Raw genomic sequence first — 13,728 nt, 5'->3', positions numbered from 1 at the left:
GTTTATTATGTTGAGTATGCCTGAAAATAAATGAAAGAACAAAACTATCAGATAATTACAGTAACGATGTCAGCTGAAGCCATGAATGCAGAAAACAATGTTATCTAGGGAATGTGTTTGTCTGGGTTGTTATTGATGGCACTGCTTACTTTCTCAAACTGAGTTCTGAGGACAAAAGCTACTTGTCTGCTCAACCGTCATTTCTGTGATAATCACCATCTCACCTCTTAAACCCTTCTTTAACAGTGAAATGGTCTTACTGGGTTGTGTTACGAACAGGAATCACAGAAGACAAGGACTGTCTGGTGTCTCTGTGCTTAATTGTCTGCAGACTGACAAAAGCCTTTGAGATTCAGACATAATAATCACCCGAAAATGTAAACAATTCAACTGTGACCAGTTCAATTTACCGGTACATGAAGCTGAAAAGCACGGCTATGTTTCGACTTTCATCGAGGTAGAAACGAATCAGTTGGATAAGTAGCCAGACGGAAGCCACTCCTCAGTAAAAGGCACATAACAGAGATGGAACTATCCAAACGGAACATAAATCTCCTACAAATGTTGATATTTTGCTGCTTTGACAACCAAACATCGATCCAATATCACTTTTGAAACACAATACATTTAGCCTATAAAAAGACAATTTCACCCAAAAACATCCACAACATGACCAAAAGTATGTGGTCACCTGTTCGTCGAACATCTCATTCCAAAATCATGGGCATTAATATGGAGTTGATCTCCCCTTTGCAGCTATAACAGCCTCCACTCGTCTGGGTGGCTTTCCACTAGATGTTGGAACATTACTGCAGGGACTTGCTTCCATTCAGCCACAAGGGAATTAATGAGGTCGAGCACCGATGTTGGGTGATTAGCTCTGGCTCACAGTCTGCGTTCCAATTCATCCCAAAGGTGTTCAACAGGGTTGAGTTCAGGGCTCTGTGCATGCCAGTTAAGTTCTTCCACACCGATCTCTACAAACCATTTCTGTATGGACCCCGCTTTGTGCATGGGGACATTGTCATTCTGAAACAGGAAAGGGCCTTCCCCAAACTGTTGCTACAAAGTTGGAAACGCAGAACCGTCTAGAATGTCTTTTAATGCTGTAGCGTTAAGATTTCCCTTCACTGGAAGTAAGGGGCCTAGCCTAGTCAATTTTACGAGAGTATGTTTGGCGGTGTGAGTGAAGGAGGCTCTGTTGCGAAATAGGAAGCCGATTCTAGATTTAATTTTGGATATGGCATTAATGTAGATGCTACTATGATTACAGATAGCCCTGACTGAATCGTGAATAATTATGAGTTACAAAAGCACAAATATCATTCCCCAAAAATGCTAACCTCTCCTGTTATTGTAATCGTGAGAGGTTTGCATGTCTGGGGTTATAATATTTGTGCGTCTTCATTTCAAATCCAAAGTGCTGGAGTACAGAGCCAAAACAACAATAATTACGGAGGACACTGTACCTGCCTGAAGTGTCCTTCTATCTCCTACCTAGGGTCTTGATCAAGTGGATTTTGAAGAGTGAAAGACTGCATGTAACCCCTAAACCTCTGATGCTCTTCACTTCAATGAGGAGATAATGTTTTAAGGAGAAGCTGAAACAGAAATGCTGTTTCATCATGTCCCAAGTACATATGATATGGCATATTTGGTAGAGCCTCTGCTAAAAACAAAATGGATGTTCCCATCTCCTCTTGTCAAGAAGGAATTTTCCTTACTGGTCCCCAGCTGCTTTTTGGTCATGAAAGAAAGCAGATCTCAAGTAACGATGAAGCAGATAAGAAGAATGAGTGTGAATGTAAGAAAGATTACAATAAAGTCTATATCTAGGCCAAGTTGTTTTACTGTATAGAAACCAAAAGGATAAAAAAAGATCCTATCTACAAAGAACACTGACACAGAGATTACACACTACAGTCAAAGGTGCAACGATATTTAATGAAAATATACCATGGAGAAATACATATTGCAGTTTGCCATCAATCTTGTACCAGCGTGTCCAAACATTGCAGGGTTCAAATAATCTTCATGAGCAGAACAGCGAGCATGGCTGGAATGATGGCTGTGGCCAAAGATTTGCCTTTAGCTCAGTGGGGGATAATCATTCACATCATAGTGTGACTAATAGTGTGACTATTATGACAAACTGAAAAAAGGACTCCAGTTACAGCTACTTACATTAAAATTAGTCTGTAATGGTTTCAAATAAATCTATTGTCAATTATAAACTGGGGAGCAATACTTTCCTCTCAATCATATTACAGCATGAATGATCTGCACTGCAAAACTAGTGACAGAGTGAAAAGCTTCCTGCTTCAATGTACCAAGAACTACTAACCTCCGAAGAACAAATTTCCCACTGGGCACAGATGTAATTTCAACGTCTAGTTTTGATTTAATTTTGGTTGAGTAATCAACTAACGTCAATTAAACAAAACATTTCACCATGTCATTGAATTTAGATTAAAAGTTGGGTGAAAAAAATATGAAATTCCATTACGTTGATGGCTTGTTTTCCATGTTGATGCAACGACATCATATTGAATTATTTTGTTGAAATGATGTGAAAACAATATCGATTCAATCAGTTCATTCCCAGTGGTTTATGAGCTCTCAAAATGTATATATCTATGTATCTATCTATCTATCTATCTATTAATCTATCTATCGCCCTCTGTCTCTCACTTTCATTCCCTTCCATTGCATCTCTCTTTACTCATCGAATCAACTGCGAATTGAGCTGATTCAATAAATTAGCAGATGCAATTGGGACATGGCTGGCATGTGATCTGGATAGGTTTCTACTATACAGAGCTGAGCTTCCTCTCCTAACACCTGGGCTGGTTCAAAATATACTATCATTGTGTAGGGGTCCCAAATGTCACACTATTATTTTGGTCAGAGCCTTGGTCAAAGGTAGTGCAATATAAAGAGAATGGGGTGTAATTTGGAACACAAACACACTGTGTTTCAGTCAGCAGTCAGTGGCGTAAGTGCATGTTACTCTAGCAAGCTGTTTTGTTCAAGTGCATTGGGAAGTCTCCCTTTTTTGTGGTATTTATAGGATCACATCTCAAAGCCGTTGTGTACTTCATGTTGTCACACACTGATTAGTTTCACCTGTCTTTGTGCTTGTCTCCACACCCTTCCAGGTGTCGTTCATCTTCCCCCACTATCCCCTGTGTATTTATACCTGTGTTTTCTGCTTGTCTGTTGCCAGGTTCCTTTTGTTTCGTCAAGCCTGCCAGCGGTTTTCACCTCTGCGCCTGTCTCTCGTTTGTTTCTGTTTTTCCCGGTTTTGACCTTTCTGCCTGCCTTGACCCTGAGCCTGCCTTACCTCCCCGGAGCGCTTCAATGTAGACTCGGGCACCTGTCGGGCGTTTCTCGCAGCCTTCCTCCTTCCCCTCGGACCGCTATAAGATAGCATACCTCATCACGCTGATGTCCGGGAGGGCTCTCGCCTGGGCTACGGCAGTATGGGAACAACAGTCGGCCGTATGCTTTAGTCTGGAGGGATTCATGGCGGAGGTGAAAAAGGTTTGAGCCTCCGGAGTCTGGGAGAGAGACTGCCCGGAAGCTACTCCAGCTTCGGCAGGACTCCCTCAGTGTGGCAGACTATGCAGTGGATTTCCACACGCTAGCATAGAGAATGGAGGGTGCCTGGATCCCGGAAGCGCTGTTCGACACATTCCTGCACGGATTATCGGAGGAAGTAAAGGACGAGTTTGCAGCCCGGGAACTACCGACAGATCTCAACTCCCTCATCACCTTAACCATCTGGATCGACTATAAGATACGGGAACGTAGGAGGGAGAAGAGGTCTGATAGCGGTCCCAATCGCTCACTCAAGGATCCCACCTTGCATCTGATGAACTCCGGAAGTTCCCGACGTCTATGTCCCCGAGAGGATCCGAGCTTACCCGAGTTCCTTCAAGAGCCTCCGAAGACTACCGATTCACCTCTTCCCGAGCCAATGCAGGGCTAGGTTGTCTCCAGCCGACCGCGTACACAGACTTGACACCCAGAGTTGTCTGTATTGCGGTACTGCTGGTCATTTTGTGTCTACCTGTCCCTTCAAGAGACCTAGCTCATTCGTTGGAGAGAGCACTCTGGTGGGTCTTAAAGATAATTGTTATTCTCCCCTTACTTGCCCCCCTCTCCATGCCATCCTGCTGTGGGGAGTCCAAGTCCAAGTCCAGTCCAAGTCTCTCCAGGTACTCATCGACTCGGGGGCTGATATGAGTCTCATGGATGTTACCCTGGTGTCCGAGCTGGTTATCCCCACTCAACCCCTCTCCATTCCCATGGATATTAGAGCGCTGTACAGGCTCGTCGGCTGGAGCCCATTCTGCCACACTCATTGCCTGAAGTCAGCTCTGCCTGCCGCAGGACGTCTTACTAGGGGCTTGGAAATTGGTACCCCGCCAGTCAAGCGGGGTACCAGGACCTATGAGATTTACCAGGATGTACCATGCCAGATGTTTGGTGCGCCGCAATAGCCCCGCGGCTACACCCCTGGAAGCCGGGACCTCCTTTGACCTCGGGGCAGGGGATTCCAGTACCTGGTTGACTAGGAGGGTTATGGCCCAGAGAGAGGTGCTGGGTCTCCGCGGCCTGCCATCCTGTACCTTTTCCACACTACTCTGGATTATCAACCCCTGCCATCCTGTACCTTTTCCCCACTACTCTGGATTATCAACCCCTGCCATCCTGTACCTTTTCCCCACTACTCTGGATTATCGACCCCTGCTATCCTGTACCTTTTCCCCACTACTCTGGATTATCGACCCCTGCCTTCCTGTACCTTTTCCCCACTACTCTGGATTATCGACCCCTGCCTTCCTGTACCTTTTCCCCACTACTCTGGATTATCGACCCTTGCCTTCCTGTACCTTTTCCCAACTACTCTGGATTATCGACCCCTGCCTTCCTGTACCTTTTCCCCACTACTCTGGATTATCAACCCCTGCCATCCTGTACCTTTTCCCCACTACTCTGGATTATCAACCCCTGCCATCCTGTACCTTTTCCCCACTACTCTGGATTATCAACCCCTGCCTTCCTGTACCTTTTCCCCACTACTCTGGATTATCAACCCCTGCCTTCCTGTACCTTTTCCCCACTACTCTGGATTATCAACCCCTGCCTTCCTGTACCTTTTCCCCACTACTCTGGATTATCAACCCCTGCCTTCCTGTACCCTTTCCCCACTACTCTGGATTATCAACCCCTGCCTTCCTGTACCTTTTCCCCACTACTCTGGATTATCAACCCCTGCCTTCCTGTACCTTTTCCCCACTACTCTGGATTATCAACCCCTGCCGTCCTGTACCTTTTCCCCACTACTCTGGATTATCAACCCCTGCCTTCCTGTACCTTTTCCCCACTACTCTGGATTATCAACCCCTGCCTTCCTGTACCTTTTCCCCACTACTCTGGATTATCAACCCCTGCCATCCTGTACCTTTTCCCCACTACTCTGGATTATCAACCCCTGCCTTCCTGTACCTTTTCCCCACTACTCTGGATTATCAACCCCTGCCTTCCTGTACCTTTTCCCCACTACTCTGGATTATCAACCCCTGCCATCCTGTACCTTTTCCCCACTACTCTGGATTATCAACCCCTGCCTTCCTGTACCTTTTCCCCACTACTCTGGATTATCAACCCCTGCCTTCCTGTACATTTCCCCCACTACTCTGGATTATCAACCCCTGCCATCCTGTACCTTTTCCCCACTACTCTGGATTATCAACCCCTGCCTTCCTGTACCTTTTCCCCACTACTCTGGATTATCAACCCCTGCCTTCCTGTACATTTTCCCCACTACTCTGGATTATCAACCCCTGCCATCCTGTACCTTTTCCCCACTACTCTGGATTATCAACCCCTGCCTTCGTGTACCTTTTCCCCACTACTCTGGATTATCAACCCCTGCCTTCCTGTACCTTTTCCCCACTACTCTGGATTATCAACCCCTGCCTTCCTGTACCTTTTCCCCACTACTCTGGATCATCAACCCCTGCCATCCTGTACCTTTTCCCCACTACTCTGGATCATCAACCCCTGCCTTCCTGTACCTTTTCCCCACTACTCTGGATTATCAACCCCTGCCTTCCTGTACCTTTTCCCCACTACTCTGGATTATCAACCCATGCCTTCCTGTACCTTTTCCCCACTACTCTGGATTATCAACCCCTGCCTTCCTGTACATTTCCCCCACTACTCTGGATTATCAACCCCTGCCATCCTGTACCTTTTCCCCACTACTCTGGATTATCAACCCCTGCCTTCCTGTACCTTTTCCCCACTACTCTGGATTATCAACCCCTGCCTTCCTGTACATTTTCCCCACTACTCTGGATTATCAACCCCTGCCATTCTGTACCTTTTCCCCACTACTCTGGATTATCGACCCTTGCCTTCCTGTACCTTTTCCCAACTACTCTGGATTATCGACCCCTGCCTTCCTGTACCTTTTCCCCACTACTCTGGATTATCAACCCCTGCCATCCTGTACCTTTTCCCCACTACTCTGGATTATCAACCCCTGCCATCCTGTACCTTTTCCCCACTACTCTGGATTATCAACCCCTGCCTTCCTGTACCTTTTCCCCACTACTCTGGATTATCAACCCCTGCCTTCCTGTACCTTTTCCCCACTACTCTGGATTATCAACCCCTGCCTTCCTGTACCTTTTCCCCACTACTCTGGATTATCAACCCCTGCCTTCCTGTACCCTTTCCCCACTACTCTGGATTATCAACCCCTGCCTTCCTGTACCTTTTCCCCACTACTCTGGATTATCAACCCCTGCCTTCCTGTACCTTTTCCCCACTACTCTGGATTATCAACCCCTGCCGTCCTGTACCTTTTCCCCACTACTCTGGATTATCAACCCCTGCCTTCCTGTACCTTTTCCCCACTACTCTGGATTATCAACCCCTGCCTTCCTGTACCTTTTCCCCACTACTCTGGATTATCAACCCCTGCCATCCTGTACCTTTTCCCCACTACTCTGGATTATCAACCCCTGCCTTCCTGTACCTTTTCCCCACTACTCTGGATTATCAACCCCTGCCTTCCTGTACCTTTTCCCCACTACTCTGGATTATCAACCCCTGCCATCCTGTACCTTTTCCCCACTACTCTGGATTATCAACCCCTGCCTTCCTGTACCTTTTCCCCACTACTCTGGATTATCAACCCCTGCCTTCCTGTACATTTCCCCCACTACTCTGGATTATCAACCCCTGCCATCCTGTACCTTTTCCCCACTACTCTGGATTATCAACCCCTGCCTTCCTGTACCTTTTCCCCACTACTCTGGATTATCAACCCCTGCCTTCCTGTACATTTTCCCCACTACTCTGGATTATCAACCCCTGCCATCCTGTACCTTTTCCCCACTACTCTGGATTATCAACCCCTGCCTTCCTGTACCTTTTCCCCACTACTCTGGATTATCAACCCCTGCCTTCCTGTACCTTTTCCCCACTACTCTGGATTATCAACCCCTGCCTTCCTGTACCTTTTCCCCACTACTCTGGATCATCAACCCCTGCCATCCTGTACCTTTTCCCCACTACTCTGGATCATCAACCCCTGCCTTCCTGTACCTTTTCCCCACTACTCTGGATTATCAACCCCTGCCTTCCTGTACCTTTTCCCCACTACTCTGGATTATCAACCCATGCCTTCCTGTACCTTTTCCCCACTACTCTGGATTATCAACCCCTGCCTTCCTGTACATTTCCCCCACTACTCTGGATTATCAACCCCTGCCATCCTGTACCTTTTCCCCACTACTCTGGATTATCAACCCCTGCCTTCCTGTACCTTTTCCCCACTACTCTGGATTATCAACCCCTGCCTTCCTGTACATTTTCCCCACTACTCTGGATTATCAACCCCTGCCATTCTGTACCTTTTCCCCACTACTCTGGATTATCAACCCCTGCCTTCCTGTACCTTTTCCCCACTACTCTGGATTATCAACCCCTGCCTTCCTGTACCTTTTCCCCACTACTCTGGATTATCAACCCCTGCCTTCCTGTACCTTTTCCCCACTACTCTGGATCATCAACCCCTGCCATCCTGTACCTTTTCCCCACTACTCTGGATTATCAACCCCTGCCTTCCTGTACCTTTTCCCCACTACTCTGGATTATCAACCCCTGCCATCCTGTACCTTTTCCCCATTACTCTGGATTATCAACCCCTGCCTTCCTGTACCTTTTCCCCACTACTCTGGATTATCAACCCCCTGCCTTCCTGTACCTTTCCCCACTACTCTGGATTATCAACCCCTGCCTTCCTGTACCTTTTCCCCACTACTCTGGATTATCAACCCCTGCCTTCCTGTACCTTTTCCCCACTACTCTGGATTATCAACCCCTGCCTTCCTGTACCTTTTCCCCACTACTCTGGATTATCAACCCCTTGCCATCCTGTACCTTTTCCCCACTACTGTGGATCATCAACCCCTGCCTTCCTGTACCTTTTCCCCACTACTCTGGATCATCAACCCCTGCCATCCTGTACCTTTTCCCCACTACTCTGGATCATCAACCCCTGCCTTCCTGTACCTTTTCCCCACTACTCTGGATTATCAACCCCTGCCATCCTGTACCTTTTCCCCACTACTCTGGATTATCAACCCCTGCCTTCCTGTACCTTTTCCCCACTACTCTGGATTATCAACCCCTGCCTTCCTGTACCTTTTCCCCACTACTCTGGATTATCAACCCCTGCCTTCCTGTACCTTTTCCCCACTACTCTGGATTATCAACCCCTGCCTTCCTGTACCTTTTCCCCACTACTCTGGATTATCAACCCCTGCCTTCCTGTACCTTTTCCCCACTACTCTGGATTATCAATCCCTGCCTTCCTGTACCTTTTCCCCACTACTCTGGATTATCAACCCCTGCCTTCCTGTACCTTTTCCCCACTACTCTGGATTATCAACACCTGCCTTCCTGTACCTTTTCCCCACTACTCTGGATTATCAACCCCTGCCTTCCTGTACCTTTTCCCCACTACTCTGGATTATCAACCCCTGCCTTCCTGTACCTTTTCCCCACTACTCTGGATTATCAACCCCTGCCTTCCTGTACCTTTTCCCCACTACTCTGGATTATCAACCCCTGCCTTCCTGTACCTTTTCGCCACTACTCTGGATTATCAACCCCTGCCTTCCTGTACCTTTTCCCCACTACTCTGGATTATCAACCCCTGCCATCCTGTACCTTTTCCCCACTACTCTGGATTATCAACCCCTGCCATCCTGTACCTTTTCCCCACTACTCTGGATTATCAACCCCTGCCTTCCTGTACCTTTTACCTTTTCCCCTTCCTACTCTGGATTATCAACCCCTGCCTTCCTGTACCTTTTCCCCACTACTCTGGATTATCAACCCCTGCCTTCCTGTACCTTTTCCCCACTACTCTGGATTATCAACCCCTTGCCATCCTGTACCTTTTCCCCACTACTGTGGATCATCAACCCCTGCCTTCCTGTACCTTTTCCCCACTACTCTGGATCATCAACCCCTGCCATCCTGTACCTTTTCCCCACTACTCTGGATCATCAACCCCTGCCTTCCTGTACCTTTTCCCCACTACTCTGGATTATCAACCCCTGCCATCCTGTACCTTTTCCCCACTACTCTGGATTATCAACCCCTGCCTTCCTGTACCTTTTCCCCACTACTCTGGATTATCAACCCCTGCCTTCCTGTACCTTTTCCCCACTACTCTGGATTATCAACCCCTGCCTTCCTGTACCTTTTCCCCACTACTCTGGATTATCAACCCCTGCCTTCCTGTACCTTTTCCCCACTACTCTGGATTATCAACCCCTGCCTTCCTGTACCTTTTCCCCACTACTCTGGATTATCAATCCCTGCCTTCCTGTACCTTTTCCCCACTACTCTGGATTATCAACCCCTGCCTTCCTGTACCTTTTCCCCACTACTCTGGATTATCAACACTGCCTTCCTGTACCTTTTCCCCACTACTCTGGATTATCAACCCCTGCCTTCCTGTACCTTTTCCCCACTACTCTGGATTATCAACCCCTGCCTTCCTGTACCTTTTCCCCACTACTCTGGATTATCAACCCCTGCCTTCCTGTACCTTTTCCCCACTACTCTGGATTATCAACCCCTGCCTTCCTGTACCTTTTCGCCACTACTCTGGATTATCAACCCCTGCCTTCCTGTACCTTTTCCCCACTACTCTGGATTATCAACCCCTGCCATCCTGTACCTTTTCCCCACTACTCTGGATTATCAACCCCTGCCATCCTGTACCTTTTCCCCACTACTCTGGATTATCAACCCCTGCCTTCCTGTACCTTTTCCCCACTACTCTGGATTATCAACACCTGCCTTCCTGTACCTTTTCCCCACTACTCTGGATTATCAACCCCTGCCTTCCTGTACCTTTTCCCCACTACTCTGGATTATCAACCCCTGCCTTCCTGTACCTTTTCCCCACTACTCTGGATTATCAACCCCTGCCTTCCTGTACCTTTTCCCCACTACTCTGGATTATCAACCCCTGCCTTCCTGTACCTTTTCGCCACTACTCTGGATTATCAACCCCTGCCTTCCTGTACCTTTTCCCCACTACTCTGGATTATCAACCCCTGCCATCCTGTACCTTTTCCCCACTACTCTGGATTATCAACCCCTGCCATCCTGTACCTTTTCCCCACTACTCTGGATTATCAACCCCTGCCTTCCTTGATGTTTGCCTGCCCCTGTTGCTGTAATAAACATTGTTACTTCAACACAGTTTGCATTTGGGTCTTACCTTAACCGTGATACTTGTACCCCCCTGGTTGGACATTAGCCTCCCTCCTGTAAGGCAGGTGGTGAGGGAGATTCTTAAAATGGTATTGTTTGTATTGTCAAACTAATTTCATGGCTATCTTAATGACATTATCAGAAAGCCTGGTAAAAAGTTGGCACATCCCAAGGCAAGAGGGAGCTGCCTGGGTGAACGAGACTAGGTAAGACCGTAACTTGGCCTTATTGTATGCACTTTAATTCTGTCTCTGGTGTTCAGTTCATGAGATCACGGTCCAATCAGCAGATACTATCAGATAAATGAAACTAACCTCAATAACTTGCTACCCTGACTTCATGGTTTTAATGACCTACATAACAAATCATTGCACCCCTAAAACAAAATCATCGTTGTTGGGCACAACGAAAAGAGACGTTGGGCACCCCCAGGAGTCATGTATAATTTGATACTGCTTGACTTACTAAACTGGATGATAAGACCCTAATGGGTATTTTATTATCATTCATCCCACGAAAAGAACCAATGTATGTCGCGTCTCCCGAGTTGAGGTTAAATATATAATGGAACAAGCATGAAATATCAAAACAATTCAAAAAGCCTAACTAATGCTGTCAGAGAGAGTGTTATGATGAATGCAAAAGTAGGATGGGTCTGATTGGGTCACTCTAAAGAACTCACCAGACGCTCAATCTTTTATCACTCTGAGGATAGTTGGACAAAATCTGACATGGTCTACATCCTATATTCCCTATAGGGGCCCTGGTCTAAAGTAGTGGACTATATAGAGAATAGGGTGTAATTTGGGACACACACACAACCCATGCTGTCCAAAGCCCATTGCGTCATGTGTTGAAGTCACTATAGAGCTGGACAGCACACAATCTGTCATGCGAACATTATCTAATTAAATTCATTAGACCAAAGATGGGCCCAACTATTTCGCACACAGTCAAGATACTTTCTTGTGTTTTTACCTTTACCTCAAACACATTCATTAAGCTGCAACATTTATTCAGCATTCCAACGCGTCAATCACCTTCCCTTGCCACCTTCATCACCTGCTATGAGGTTTATCAAGGTGCAACTGAAGGTGATTGAGGTGGAATGCTGAATGTCATTATAAAAGGTGAACCAACTAGTCTACATTGACTTTTTAATATTTCATTAAATGCACTGAATCATGAATAGGCTATCAATTTCCATAATCAACAGAACACTTCTCCCTGGGCAATGCTATATAGCAGCCTCGATATATTGCAGTCCCTTCAATTGTATCAATTGGTGATTTAGTAAGCAGGGGTAGACTGGCCATCTGGTATTGCAGACATTTTTGGGGTGCAAAATTATCATTATTTGGTAAATAATAGGGGCCTCAAGCAAAAAAATGGGATCATGTGGGGGCCTTAATGAAATAAATAGGCTGGTTTGGGGGCCTTGAGGAAAGAAATGGGCCAGTTTGTTACAAATCCCAGGGTTGATTTCTGGTCCCAGTCTTCCCCTGTCAGTAAGGTATCGAACCCCATGGTGATCAACTGGATACAAACCAAGTATGATGAAAATATGCAGTTAAAACAGTTATAACACCTTCATTACAACATTCATTTAACTGTCTCATCTGCAGCTTAGCGTTTTTCATCATGAATCTTGTTCTGGTGGAAGTTCTGCAGAGTGGTCACTAGCTGGCACAGCCATAAAGTCATAAAATCTCATTTTAACCCTAACCCTAATGTCTAACCTTAAATTAAGACACATTTTGACATTGCAGCTGGTCTATCTAAAGGGAAATAGCTCACTTCTGCCTCCAGGACAAGACTCATTACAATAAAGTTCAACCTGCTTCAACCTGTCCAGTTTTACTTTTAGACCACACAACTTCATACTGTTAAATACTTGTGAGGACAAAAAGTGTCTACTAATGATAGCCTATCCACTAACAATGTAATTTTTCCTTGAATGGAAATTATTCATTGAATGCATGCTTGTCAACAAAGACTAATGAGCGTTTGAGTCTCTCGGGAAATGAGAAGGGTTTGCCCAAATAATTTGATATGTTCATATAATATATATAATATTATGTGTGTGCGTGTGTGTGTGTGCGTGTGTGTGTGTGTGTGTGTGTGTGTGTGTGTGTGTGTGTGTGTGTGTGTGTGTGTGTGTGTGTGTGTGTGTGTGTGTGTGTGTGTGTGTGTGTGTGTGTGTGTGTGTGTGTGTGTGTGTGTGATTTCCAAGGTCCAAATCAAAATTTAGTGCGCGCTTTTTCCTGCCGTTAATGGTAAGGATGACGGTTTCACACCTTAAATGTGTCAAAATAATTTTAATTAAACATACTCAGACAACATCGACAAAAATGATCTAAACACACCATTCGACAAACATCTCAGAGGACACGGGCTGCATTTTATTCGGATAGCCTACTGAAACATCACGCATTCCAACAGATTGTCTAATGGCAACGGGCTATAGCGCGCATCCTTTTACATGATTTGGGTCAAGACATAGACTCATGCTACCTGTTAACCTCATAGGCTTTGACATCGGAGCAGATGTGGTAGTCTATATTAAAAGGTATTCAACCGAGCACCTTACCTTTCCCTTTCGTTTCCTTCGCCATCCCAACCTATGTGTCTCTACCAAGGTTGGTGCGGAGTCATTGGGGTGTCATTTTGTCAGATAGTTTGACCGAGTGGGCGCTCACTCTCTCGTACCCGCACCTTGACGCCAGCCAGACCGAGGATATGTAACCCTGAGGCAGTGAGGATGCGCTTTTTTGTCTCGTCTTGAATTCTGCAGCTGAGCTCTTCTGGTTCAGCACCCACATCCAGCGGATCTGCCTCTTGTACGAAACACACTTTCAGTATTTGTATCTGTGCAGACTTCGTTACTGCCCGCTCCCCTCCACTACTGCC

The 13,728-nt window shown here is 46.3% G+C and overlaps 1 protein-coding gene across 1 annotated transcript in view; it reads right to left on the bottom strand.

Annotated features, from left to right (window-relative positions):
• The window catches only part of LOC124005435 (membrane-associated phosphatidylinositol transfer protein 3-like), a 181,133-nt gene extending 167,405 nt beyond the window's left edge, over window positions 1-13,728 (bottom strand). Inside the window, 1 exon segment of the mRNA XM_046314702.1 lies at window positions 13,409-13,728. Within this exon segment, the coding sequence (XP_046170658.1) occupies window positions 13,409-13,433 (25 nt within the window). The 5' untranslated portion in view covers window positions 13,434-13,728.

Source organism: Oncorhynchus gorbuscha, linkage group LG19, assembly GCF_021184085.1.
Source record: "Oncorhynchus gorbuscha isolate QuinsamMale2020 ecotype Even-year linkage group LG19, OgorEven_v1.0, whole genome shotgun sequence".
NCBI classification, from domain to species: domain Eukaryota; kingdom Metazoa; phylum Chordata; class Actinopteri; order Salmoniformes; family Salmonidae; genus Oncorhynchus; species Oncorhynchus gorbuscha.
Note: the sequence above shows the minus strand (reverse complement) of the source record. Positions and strands in the feature narration are given on the sequence as shown.